Source organism: Apis cerana, linkage group LG2 (assembly GCF_029169275.1).
Source record: "Apis cerana isolate GH-2021 linkage group LG2, AcerK_1.0, whole genome shotgun sequence".
In the NCBI taxonomy this organism is placed as follows: Eukaryota; Metazoa; Arthropoda; class Insecta; order Hymenoptera; family Apidae; genus Apis; species Apis cerana.
Genome location: NC_083853.1, coordinates 14,096,423 through 14,109,087, shown reverse-complemented (window position 1 = coordinate 14,109,087; position 12,665 = coordinate 14,096,423). Strand labels below are relative to the sequence as shown.

At 37.7% G+C, this 12,665-nt stretch overlaps 2 protein-coding genes across 35 annotated transcripts in view; one reads left to right on the top strand and one right to left on the bottom strand.

The window, feature by feature from the left end:
* The window catches only part of LOC108002696 (homeodomain-interacting protein kinase 2), a 29,638-nt gene extending 25,682 nt beyond the window's left edge, over positions 1–3,956 (bottom strand). For 30 of the 34 annotated variants that reach the window (XM_062071384.1, XM_062071388.1, XM_062071390.1 and 27 more), the window contains exon 1: positions 3,630–3,956. The gene's annotated coding sequence lies outside the window, so the exon portion shown is untranslated. Of the gene's footprint in view, positions 1–485; positions 590–3,052; positions 3,179–3,629 lie in introns of all 34 variants that reach the window. The other 4 variants (XM_062071381.1, XM_062071415.1, XM_062071382.1 and 1 more) reach the window with 2 other exon arrangements.
* Positions 3,802–5,219, top strand: LOC108002695 (uncharacterized). The gene is made up of 3 exons (XM_062071985.1): positions 3,802–3,849; positions 3,956–4,183; positions 4,270–5,219. Exons 1-3 carry the CDS (start codon positions 3,802–3,804, stop codon positions 4,741–4,743), a joined length of 750 nt encoding a protein of 249 aa, XP_061927969.1. The 3' UTR covers positions 4,744–5,219.
* The last annotated feature ends 7,446 nt before the right edge of the window (positions 5,220–12,665 follow it).

Genomic DNA, 12,665 nt, shown 5'->3' with positions numbered 1-12,665 from the left:
TCTATTCTTTGCGCAATTCCTGGAGGACGTTTCGCAAACTCGTTATCCCTATTCGAGATACGCTCGATTCGAGAAAACAATTTTTAAGGAAAATCGATTTCTTCCTCGAGCGATATTTTTCCTCGCGGGATGCCCGATCTAATTATAATTTTTACGCGAATCCGCCAAGACAATGGATCGTACAATGGATAGAAGAGCAGTATCATTGTTATTATGTAAGAAATTGATTTACGCGAAATCGTAGAGACTTTGTTGATCGATTGTTAAGATTGCCACACAATAAATACGTTATGCGCTCCTCCGTTTCTCTGTAAAATTCCACGCTTTCCTTGTCGATGCCAACAACGGCCATACGAAAGATAACGTTCCATTGACGACGGAATTTTCCAATTTACACCGTTTCCATGTCGCGTTTACACCCCTTTTAGGTTTATCCCCTCTTCTTCCAAACACGCTTGCTTTCGTGATACGAACCCTATACTCACGGGTATAAATTGAGCCGTTCTTTGCCCACGATATTCCTTGCTTTGCGTCACATCGAAGGTTAGCTTCTTATTCGTCTTTGAATTTACCGCTGACGACACCAGTTCTGGAATTCGCGATTTATGAAACTTTTTTATTTGTAAATTTCTATCCAAATCGTAAACAATTTTACACAATTCGAGCGTGTATTTTTCCAAGATACGAGGAGAAAATCGAAACAATTCTAAAATAATTTACCGATAGATCGGGAAAAAAACGAACCGTGAAAGATTATCGATCAATTGAATCTGTAACTTCGTTCGAAGGGCACGAGTTCATTTGAGAGTAAAATTCTTGCGGATACTTCTCGATAGAACTATTTCTCGATAGATTCTGAATAGATTCGCATTGTAATTGTCCGACGATAATTTTCACTCTCAATTCCCAATTTGAGAGAAATATTCTCGAAAATTTTACTCTCGAATGTATTCGCATTCAAAGAAATATCGTTAACAAGATCAAACAGAATGACTGTCATTTAATGAATTTCGTTCTATTTGTAGTTGGTAAAAATACGTTTAATCAAATCGATCGAATGCGTATCGGAAATGATTTCGAGATAGAATCGAATTTTATAAGCGACAAAATAATCAAATCTAGTTTTGTTGTTTGAGAAAAGACGTATCGCAGCCTTTCACATTGTAAAGAAGAATATTCGGACAAAATTTGGTCCTTAAACGAAAGATCGTGAAGAATGGAAAATTCCGTGTAAGCGAACAGAGGTCCGTTTTATTTCTTTGAATAACGAAATTTCTTTGCGGAATACTAACTACGATATGGACAAAAATTTCCTTGTTTTTTGTCTTTAAAATTGGTATGGTAGACAAAGACAGTTGAATATTATTTAAAGTACGATTTACGATTATTAATTTACATGTAAAAATCATATTTCAAAATTTAGAAATAAATTTGATCTATTGTACAGAACTACACGTAACTTATTCCTTTATTTAAGGTCAACTTAAGGTTAACTTAGTTCATCAAATGTCCCCGAGTGCTATAGCAAGTTACATTCGCTTGATGTAATCGATCGATATTCGGTTTACTCCGCGGCATTGCTCGTGATCGCCTTGAAATCACGAAATAACAATCTTCGATCAAACTTTGTCATTGCCACACAATTTCGCTAATATTACTCCATAGTAATGTCTTTCGAAACAATAACGATCGTTAGAAACAGCCTACGTAGGCGCCTCGCCCTTTATGCTATACACATGCTATCATAAAAACCGGTGTAGTGCTTTGTCATTCCCCTATTCCAAGATTAAAGACAAAACGTGGCAAAGCAAAAAAAAAAAAAAAAAATAATCAAATGGAAGACGTACATTTACGCACGCATGATGAAGAGGAATAGCAATCTTAAAGTGGCAATGTCCTTCTGAAATGCGTCCGCACGTGTCGAGTAGTCGAGAAACAAGACTTTTCAGCCGAAAGGCCATTTCGAAGGCCACGTTTGAAACCTAGCAGAAACGAGATAAAATATGCTAACCGATCGCACAGTTGCCACTTCCGATTACTTCGTTTGCCGCACGAACTGCCAGACGCAGTCGATAATTAGAAAACGATAATCAAACGCGACAATATAGAGCACCGATCGATCTGCGGATGAACGCGCAGAGTTCGAAGTGGAGGAAGCGAGATACGAATGAAACTAATTGGATTTTCAGTCAAAGTTCCGCGGGAAAATGATTCAACTCAACACTTATTTTTTTCTAATTTAATATTATTTTTGCTAATCGTTTCGATTCAGAAAACAATATTTAACGAAACATCTTTTGAAAACTTAATCCCAACTAAAATCGTTCGCAGCTTTCGATCCGTCGCTGAAAACATGATTTCAATTGGGAAATAATTATTTCGATATATGAATATAATATTCATTCCTAGATTTCAACGAGAAATATCTAAATAATATCGTTTTTGTCTCTCGCACAGTTTTTAACATGAAAAAAAAGAAACGAATTTATAAATGATCAAATATAGCAAGAATATGATACGAAGTGAACAATGGTATACTACGGTATATGGAAAATTTCCAAGCGAACTTAAATTTCCGACGACGCAACGAAAAGCAATAAAATTTTATTCGTAATGAGTAAAATATCGTGTGTACATATGTACGTATACCAACAACGTGCAATACGATGACACGTAAAAATCCCGATCCAATATATATTTTTGCAATGTAAATTTTAACATACGTGCACGCATTTGCTTAAAACAGATGTTCTTCATATAACAACGTCTTACAACGCTGAAATTTTTCCACTCCGTCGGCACGATTCCACTGACATTTCGTTCAATTCCGGGGATACGATGTTTCGCAGAGTTGCGTCCCACTGCGCAACATACTATTGAGATCCACGCTCGAAACGATCGTTAAGGTTGGAAAAGTTTGCAAAATATTTGCGACGAAAGTTGTTTATCGAGCACAAACGCACACGCAAACACCCACCAATAAGCTTGTTGAAAACACAAACTGAGGAAAAAGACGTGGACAATACGGACCGATCACGTATCTTCTACCTACCGACGCATGCAAACCGACATTTTGAGGTTATGTTCGCCTTTTCAAGCTTTCGGCAACAGATGTTCTCGATTCGGTTTCCCGTCTCACGGTCTTCTAAATGACTGTCGCGTCGATGTCATACGAAACCTGGTGCGGAAAAAAAATTTAAACTGTCACGTCGCTTACGTGAAGTAAATTATAACGTACGAACGCGCGATCGGGCGACTAGCTTTCGCAAAAAAAAGTTTTATAGAATGAACACACGGCGATTGGCCGACGTTCACAAAGAGAAAACTTTAATTTGTTTATATTTTCCTCGTATCGAACGTACGTTCGTGAGATATACACGTATGTAAAACGATAGATGATGTTATAAATCTTTCGAGTGAAAATGAAGCGAATACGATACACGAGTCATGATATCTTCGACAACCTGTCAACCACAAAATCATCCGAAAAAATTTTGAAATGTGTCATTTTACAGATCGGAGTGAGAGAGATGGAAACACACGAGATCGGCGTGTCAAAAAGAAAGAACGAAGGAAGGAAAACGAAGCGAGTCATCGACAATGTAATGTAATAGAAAAAGAAAACGTACCTCTCGCTTCTTGGCCAGTGTCTCTCTGTTCAGGGACGGGCCCGACGATCACGTAGCAGCATGTTCCGTTTATCCCCGGGTTGTCTTTTCCCCGTCTGGTTTGTCGGCCTCTCGTTAGCGACACACAGCCATCTTGCGTAGTGCCTGGCCTGGCTCGGTCGCTTTCGGTACGATGGCCTCCGTGAGGGCGACAAAGAGGATAGTCGCGGTGAATAGAGGGGTTCGAGAGAAAGAGGGAATGAGATGTAACAGGAGAGAGAGCGAGAACCACGGCCCCGCCGAAGTGCGTGTCCCACCAATACACGCGCGCATATACACCGAAGTAGCACCAGCAACGCCACACCGCCGCCACCACCACCGCCACGACCACCACACCACCAGCACCACTACTACCAACACCGCCACTGCCACCGACGTGGAGGCACTGCACCTCTCTCACAGTTTTCGCCACTTTTTCGCACGGCCCTCGCCCACCTCCGTCACATACATATTCCGTGGAGCAGCCAGCGTTTGCGCGCACCTTCGTTTCACTCAATGGACGTTTCCGGGACAGGGTAAATGCGATGTTATTTACCCGTTTCGCGATGTCTTCCGTCGATTCGAGCGATCATACCTCCTCTTCGTTTCGTTCTGTTGTTAGCGCTGCACCACCGCCGCTGCCGTGGACGCTGCTGCTGCTGCTCCCGTTGCCGCTAATCCACTACTGACTGCCCGTACCTGTCGTTCCAACACGCACGACCACGATCGAGGGATCGCTCGGGCTCGACTGCCGCACGACGGCCCTACTTCGGCCATCTTCGGATCGCTTCGGCGATTTACGCTCACTTTCCGCACAGGAACGGCGATATTGTGGGCGCATCAAGCACCCCGTCCTCGTTTCCTCTCGAATGACTCATGTGCCACACTGACGTATACACATTTTAACAGTTGTTGCTTTAAGAAACCATCACGGCCTCTTTATCGCATGAATCTGCAGAACATATGGACATTGCCACATGAAAATGTTATAAAACAACAAGCAACAAGCCTCTCTAGTTTGAATAGCAAAACATTGAATTTTCCGCAAATGTTTTATACCTTAATTTTCAAGAGCATATGCTTTTCGTTACTCTAATGTTAATGTTTTTCCGCATTTGAGCGGAATCATAATGACGTCGGTGGATGACGCGAATCGCTTTTCCAATATGATCAATTTATGAAATTTTATTTTGCTTTATATGCAATTTTATTTAGAATCATGATATACATAACCCATAATGAAAAATATACGCGTTTATTTTATCCGTTAATTTTATAATGCTAAATTACAACGAAATAAACATTTGTTTCGTGCAATCGTTTTCTTCATCGATTTCTCGTTTTACCATGCGTCACGATACGCCGGTTTCCGACAAAAAAAAAGAAAAGACAACAGTATACGGGTAATCGAACCAGCGATTTGCAACCATGGTAGTGAGAAACGGAAATAAGTAAAATTCCGACCGATCTAAGCACTTTCACGGTCGTGCCACCGTCGTCGCCAACATTCGCGCTCGTGTCTTGTGATTAATTCATAATCTCATTAAACAATAATAAACGAGAGATCGAAAATTTCCTATTTTTTTCATCAACTTCATACGATCGTTTTTTATGAAAATGTCGAATAGAAGAACGCATTAATAAAGAAAACAATACTTCATCGAGGATATTTTATTTGTTAAGATTTAGGATTTATTTAGAAGATTAAGATTTAGAATTTAAACTTTTTAGATTCTGAAAAGAATTTACCATGCATACCATTGAAATCATTTAATGTGCATTCGTTCAAAAAAACAAGAGAAACTTGAAGAAATCGCGTTTACATTCGAGAATTTGATATCTTTATGACTACTTTATATAAATGACGGAGTATTAATAATATGATGACGGTCTTTTTGTAAATTACAAAAATAACCTCCCCGCATATTACCGATCCATTCATATCCGGAAGCTACGCCCATTTCTTGAAATATTCTCATTGTCGTATAAAGAAATGGAAGAGATCGATATTCCGACGATCATCGACGTATCTTGAATGTTTGCGAAAGTTGGGCGATAACGTAATTAGAAATTTCGGCCTCTAGATTAGAAGATAATCTGTTTGCGTGCGAGCCAAGTGAAACCGGATCTTTTTGCGTCAATACCTTCCCTCCCCCCCCTAGTCTAAAGATACAGTCGATCTTTTTCTTGCACGAAACGCGAGCTGAGAATCGCGTGAAAAACATGTAGCGATCGATAATTATTATCGACCGAACGAAGAGTTCTAGCGTGAATCAGTCGTATCGTGAGAAAATTTCGAAAGCAAACGAGACGAATCGTTCTGTCCGTGATCGGAACGCGGTAATGTGAAAAGTCACGATCCCATTAGAGACTGGCCTGTTCTAATCGCGTATCTGGCGATGCGTGACGTCACTGGCCATTAAAGGACAGCGGTTCTCGGGCGGGACTCTGAATTTTCCAATCCGGACGTGAAAATCCGACGGGTCTATAATATATCCGCTGGAGGCGCAACGTCGTTCAGATCTCTGAGCGAATTGGGTCCACGGCACCGACCCAGAGAGGAGGGTGCAATAAAAGAGAGTCAGACCGTACGACGGTACGCCCCTCCCTCGATCCCACTTCGCCACATCGTGCTGCACCCCACTCCGCCAGTCGCGCTTCTGCACCCTACTTTAAAAATCCCTCAACGGTTTCACGGCAAGTGCCTTCGAAAATGGACAAAGAGAAAGAGAGGGAGCCTACGGGCACCCGTTTTTCGTACGAAAATTCACGCGCTCCTATCTGACCTGGAAACGCAACAGCGTTCGGCCCGTTATTCTCCTTTCACGGCCAGATCCCGATCGTATCCATTTTCCGAATTATATTGTATCGTATATCGTCCTTACGTTATTATTCGCATTATTTTCATATGAAATAAATTACTTTCGAGAGTTAAATTTTAAAATTATTCAATTCGAAGTATATCACAGTTTTTTTTATTTTTATCGGCGGTTCTGTTTTTCTTTGCAAAACTTTGTGACATGTAACAAGATCGAAGTGAAAAGCGACGTCGGGGATACTCGATCGCGATTCACGGATTGGAAAGTCGAGGAACTCGAGATCGCCGAGACTTTGTACGTCCTGGCAAATGGAAAATTAAAATCGTCGCTATTTGCGTAGCGATCGAGGCACCTTGAATCTGCCGTGGCGAGCAAGTCACGCGGATTTTTTTCCTTGCCAAAAAGCTAAGCTATATGCCACGAGGGCGACTGTCATCATCGATATTAGACCGAAGTAAAGTCACTTCGCGAGTTTTCGATACGATCCATCCGCGCACCGTGCACGAACGCCACCGACCAGATTTTCCACGTGTCACTGGGTCACTGCACTTGCTGTCCTGCGCGGGAATGTGAATACAGATCGCTCTCTAAATATCAGAGTACCGCGAACCATGTATTCGCCCGCGGTCTCTAAAGTTCAGCCAGGAACGTAGTATGCTCGAAAATACTTTCGATGACTCGATAGTAAGCGTGGATAAAAAAAAATATATATGATTTTTAACGAACAAACGGTTTCCACACTGTCGGACTCACCTAAATTATACGAATCGAGCGTGTTTCGAGCACGCAGACACGGTAGACGAACGCAATGCTCACGAAACCGATGAACGTCAACGGTGGGTTACCGTTCCACTCGAAACGAGGCGGGCAGCTAGCATTTTCGTGAGAAGCCTCGAGGCACCGTCGCCGTCGTGGTGCATCGTTGCGAAAAATCATTCCCGTTGAAGGTGGTTTCTCTCTCTTTCTCTCTCTCTCTTTCTCCTCCATCCCTGTCCGCCTCCTATCGCTTCTCCGTCGCGCAATACGAAACGAGTTTCCAACACGATTCAATGCCTCGGTCTTGCAAATGTGAAAGTACATTACTGCGGGCTCTGAAAGTCGTTTTGCTCGAAGGTTTACCTCTCGAGCGGCCCTGGACCGTTCACCGAGAAAAAAAAATTGCGAGTGAGGACGAGGCGTACACAAGGCGAAAAATCACGAACATACCGAAAACCTTAACTTAACGGTTAACTAATTGAGAAAATTGTTTGTGTTTACGGTTAATAAAAGCTATATATAGAATAGAGGGATGGGATATAGCCAATCTTTTTTTACGCCAGAATTATCTATGGTTTATTATGGTTAAGCTATCATAAATCACTATTCGATCCCAGGTAAAAATTCTTTTGTCTCGCAAAGAATTTATTGAAATTGTAAGATTCGAAGAGACATTAAAATAAAGACTTTGGACATCCTTTCGGATTTCGAATCTTTCGATACATTTCTTTGTTGTCTAGCCTTTACTATAGTAAAGATTAAGATATTCGAACACATCTTTTACGACTTAAATGTACTTTTTCAGTTTATGATCAATTGATGGTGAGATTATCGATTTACCTTGGTTTGAAAAATATTCCATTTTTTTTTAAAGTAGAGAAACATCCATTATGTTTTCCCTTTGTGGCCGCATGTTTTGATTATGAAACAATGAAAAATACTTGAAATATCGAGAAATGACGAGCTCTGTGTTTTTAAAGGAAAGTCAATAGCAACGAGTATAGACGTAATCAAAAACTGATATCAACGAGTCTAGCACGAGAGAGAGAGAGAGAGAGAGAGAGAGAGAGAGAGAGAGAGAGAGAGAGAGAGAGAAAGAGAGAGAGAGAGAGAGAGAGAGAGAGAGAGAGAGAGAATGGCGACAGAGGGATAGAAATCGTTTCGAGATGACGCGATTTAATTTCGATTAGCTTCGACCTCGGTGAATCTTTACGACGCCACAGCATGTCAACGTACGCACGGAAAAGTACTTGACTATTAAAGATAGAAAGAGTAGAAATACGAAGTTCGTTAAGTTGTGCTTAAAAAAATTATCGAGAGAAAACGCTAGAACTGCACATTACTATTCGATCAAAAGATAAAAAGCACGCAGCGTATATAAATATATAATATAAAAAATTCAATCGTATCGAGATTTAATCTTTTACTATGGGAATTAGGCGAGTCGTGAAATCCTCTTGTCGCGATTTCTCATCGAGACGGCCAAGTTCAAGACGTCTTTTTCTCTCGAGTATTGAAGATTGGATTAGAAAAGGATCGATCGATTTGTCGATAACGTTTTATAACATGGAACTCGAATTTCCAAACGTATGTTAAACATCGTCTGTCTTAAAAAATCATGCAGGAGACTATACGTATACGTATAATTTAATTTAGAATAAGAACGAAATAGTGAAGTTTAATAAAATTTGAAAATTTTGATCGTCGCGTTAAACTAACTAAATTATCCTAAATAAAATCGTAAATAAAATTTGAAAATTACTAGATTCGTTTGCGCGGAGAATAGTTCGTTTTCGATCAAACAAGATTGCAAGATGACTCGGTCGTTTCCGGTATATCGCATTTTAATGGATTCTCCCTGGGTAACCGATTCGATGATGAACTCGTTGTAACGGCGAATTATCGCCACAATTGATAACAATTTGATTCCCTGTGTCCTCTATATTAGCACAAGGGCCAGTGAACCAGCTCTGTACAGTGACGTTGAACCAACGACAAAGCATACCGATTTTCCATCGATGAAATTTTCTTTACAAAATATCGACACTGTTTTAACACTTGGAATCAATATATGAGTGCTACGAAAAGATCTATTTTTCGTTCGGAAGACGTAATTCGAGCGTATGATCGGATATACGTTGAACGCGGTTAGTGCTCGATCGATAAGGAGTTAATCACGTTACTGAAACGGCACATAATTTTATTGCGGATAAAAACTGACGCGAATTCGTTGGCTGAATTCTTCCTGATCGTCCATCGGATTTATGAAACGTAGACAATCTACCAGAACGGAAACGAGCCTTATCGGTTTCCTCGAGGCGTTGATATTTGCGCGTTAATTTTGTGTCGTTAAATATACGTAAAACCGGATACTTGCGAAATGTTTAGAAATAAATACGCTTGTCGTATTGCGGAGAATGTTTCATTGGGAACTTCATTTGATCGAATTGACTTCAGTGATCGTAACGCACGAACCGGAAGTAGAGATAGTTCAAGACGGATCAATGATCAAACGTTTTCATGGTATTGTTCCGTGAATATCACAAATATGTATCTTTTATATCTTTTCGTTAAGTATATATTAAATACAGTTTTTGTTCTATAATTTTTCGTATACTTTATCGTTAAATGTATTCTATTTTTCGAATACATTTATTCATTCAAAGATGTTATCGAAAAAAGGAAAATTTTAAATACCATTTTTTAAATATCATTTTCTATTCATTGATATCGTCTGTTTACCAAATACGAATGTTCGTAAACAAATGTAAAAAAAAAAAAATACTTTTCTAACTACTATATACCTAAATTAAATTCACAGATGATACATATGTAGGAACCAAGCACGACGTACATCGCTGGTATGGGACAGTCGCGGAAGCGGTGACCCTGCTTGACCGAGTCGACCGCGATCTCGAAGTCGGCCGCGTGTGCTTCACGTATCATTTATCTGTTCTTTTATAACCGGTCACGATAAGCTACCTCTGCCTACGAACGCGACACGATACCGAGCTTAGATAGAGCCAGCTTAATTTTTTCAAACACGCTGTATATATACATATATATCTCTCTGTTTAAGAATCGTTTCACGATTCACACCTTGAGCTTATAAAATGTTTGTTATCTGTACAGTGTCGGTCTCAAATAAAAAAAGGGCTGCCGTAAAACGGTTGTAATCACTAATCATCGATGCAGTTGAGTCATTATTGCTAATCGTAACTCGTTATCTGCCTGTTATAAACTATGTTCCGATGTCCAAGCAAGGAAGGAGAATCAATATGAGAATAAAAGAATAGTGTTAAATGTTATGAGCAAAATATCGATGGACGAAAATGATTGTAAAGTTCTATTAAAAAAGTATCAGACATTGATACGTGTTGGCAAAAATTTTTTTAATCGGAGTTTTTTTAATCCTGTGAATAATTAGATTTAAAATATATAAAATAAAAAAGAATGAAATTATGTTAAATTGCTTGAAAAAAAAAAGTAAATTGAAAATGACCATAGAATAAAACTAACAAATCAGGTAACTTCTCTGTTGCGCAGAAAAGAAAAAAATGAAAAGACAACAAAATTTTTTGTGAGGTTAAAGAAAGTATATGTAGAGAATGATAAATGCGTAGATGACGGTACTTGATAACTTCATAACGAAAAGTAGTAAGAATAATCGAAAGTCGAATTATTATTTTAAATTATTATCTTGAAATCAAATATTTTTCCTTATATTTTACGAATATGTTAATATTTAAAATTGAAAATCAATTCATATTATATATCGAATTTTTAAAAAATATACATATATATGTACATAAATTCAATAGTAATTAAACATAGAATATGAATAACCAACACGTTGTATATGTGTTTAATGCTAAATGTACATCTGTAAGAGGCGTACCCGTGAAATCGATTATCGATTTAGATGTAAATAGATGCAAATGATAAATTTATCGGCGGTAAGAACTACGAGCGCCGCCTTACCTTTAATCGGCTTCCTTTCTTCTTAATTTTCGCCGAATCGCTTTGCTTTGATTTCATCAAGCGAAGCTTTTGATGACGATCGGTTAGAATCCGCTTTACGTAAACGGACGTCGTTTAAACGCACAATCGATCGAGCGTGACTGATACATGTTGAAAATTCTCGAATGTGATAAACGAATATATGTTATTTTTTTCATACGAGTGTTTCTTTATGTCGTGCCTTGAATCTTTTTATAAAGTAATCGATACTACGGTGAATCGTCGCAAATGTATTGCCAACCAAATCGAGAATCCTTGAAAGAAACTATAGCAAACACGCTCTGTACATTTTCTCAGACAAAAATAAATTACAGTCGTATCGAATGTTTCTCATGACACATTCCACCATTGTACTTGTTGCTTTTTCAAGAAGATGCATTTTATTTGTTAACTTTTGTTTGTCTGTATAACATAATTATTTTTACGAAAAATATTCTTATATCTTGTAATTAGAACTTATAATCGTAAACGTTTACCTTCAAATTACGAGAGAAAGAATCACAGATGAAACAAGAATATCACTGAAAATTTCGTTTAATGGCGGCGTTGCGTCATTTGTTGTAAAAAAATCTAATTGAACGCCATCTAGCAACTACAATTTCTATAACTCTAAAGGTAATTAATTGTAAAAATATAAATTTTATGTAATTTGAAAAAGAAAAAAATAGTTTAATTATTTAAACTTTTGGAATTCTATATTATCATTCTATATTAAAATAAATTTTCATATTTTTATTTTAATATCAAAATCTGTTTTTTATATACGATATCAAAATCAATTCCATAATTACAATTTATTATAAATAATTGAGAAATCTTATCAAAATTAAAACATTTAAGAAATATGAAAAAAATTTAGATTATATTTAAAATGTGGAAATGATAAATAAATTAAAACAATTGTGAAATATAAAAAGTTATTGATTTAGCAATCTACTTTTAGTATGAAATAAATAACAATTACAATGACGTAAAAGATATTCCATTATGTTCATAATCAATTTAAAAAATAAATCACTCAAAAAATATACGACTTACTGTTCGAAGATAACATTGTTATTAATTTCTTGATTGTCCATCGTACAATGAAACGTATCACATTTACGAATGAAACGCGCACTTTAAACGCTCTGATTGAATAAAATATTTGTTAGATAATAAAACATCCGTTAAAAAGTATTTTGATATTTATGAAAAATTTTTTTACTTATAATCAAAATTAACACGCGTGGCTTCGATATTTTACTATGTACGAAAGTCGAGTAATAATTAGAGTTCGCATAACATAAACGTAATAAGACTCGGTAGGTAAAGTCAAGCGCTACAGCTATCATATCGATAACAATACAAGCAAAAATATTTAATTATAATTTTAATATTTCATTAACGATTTATTTTGATTATTTTTTTTATTAATTTAATA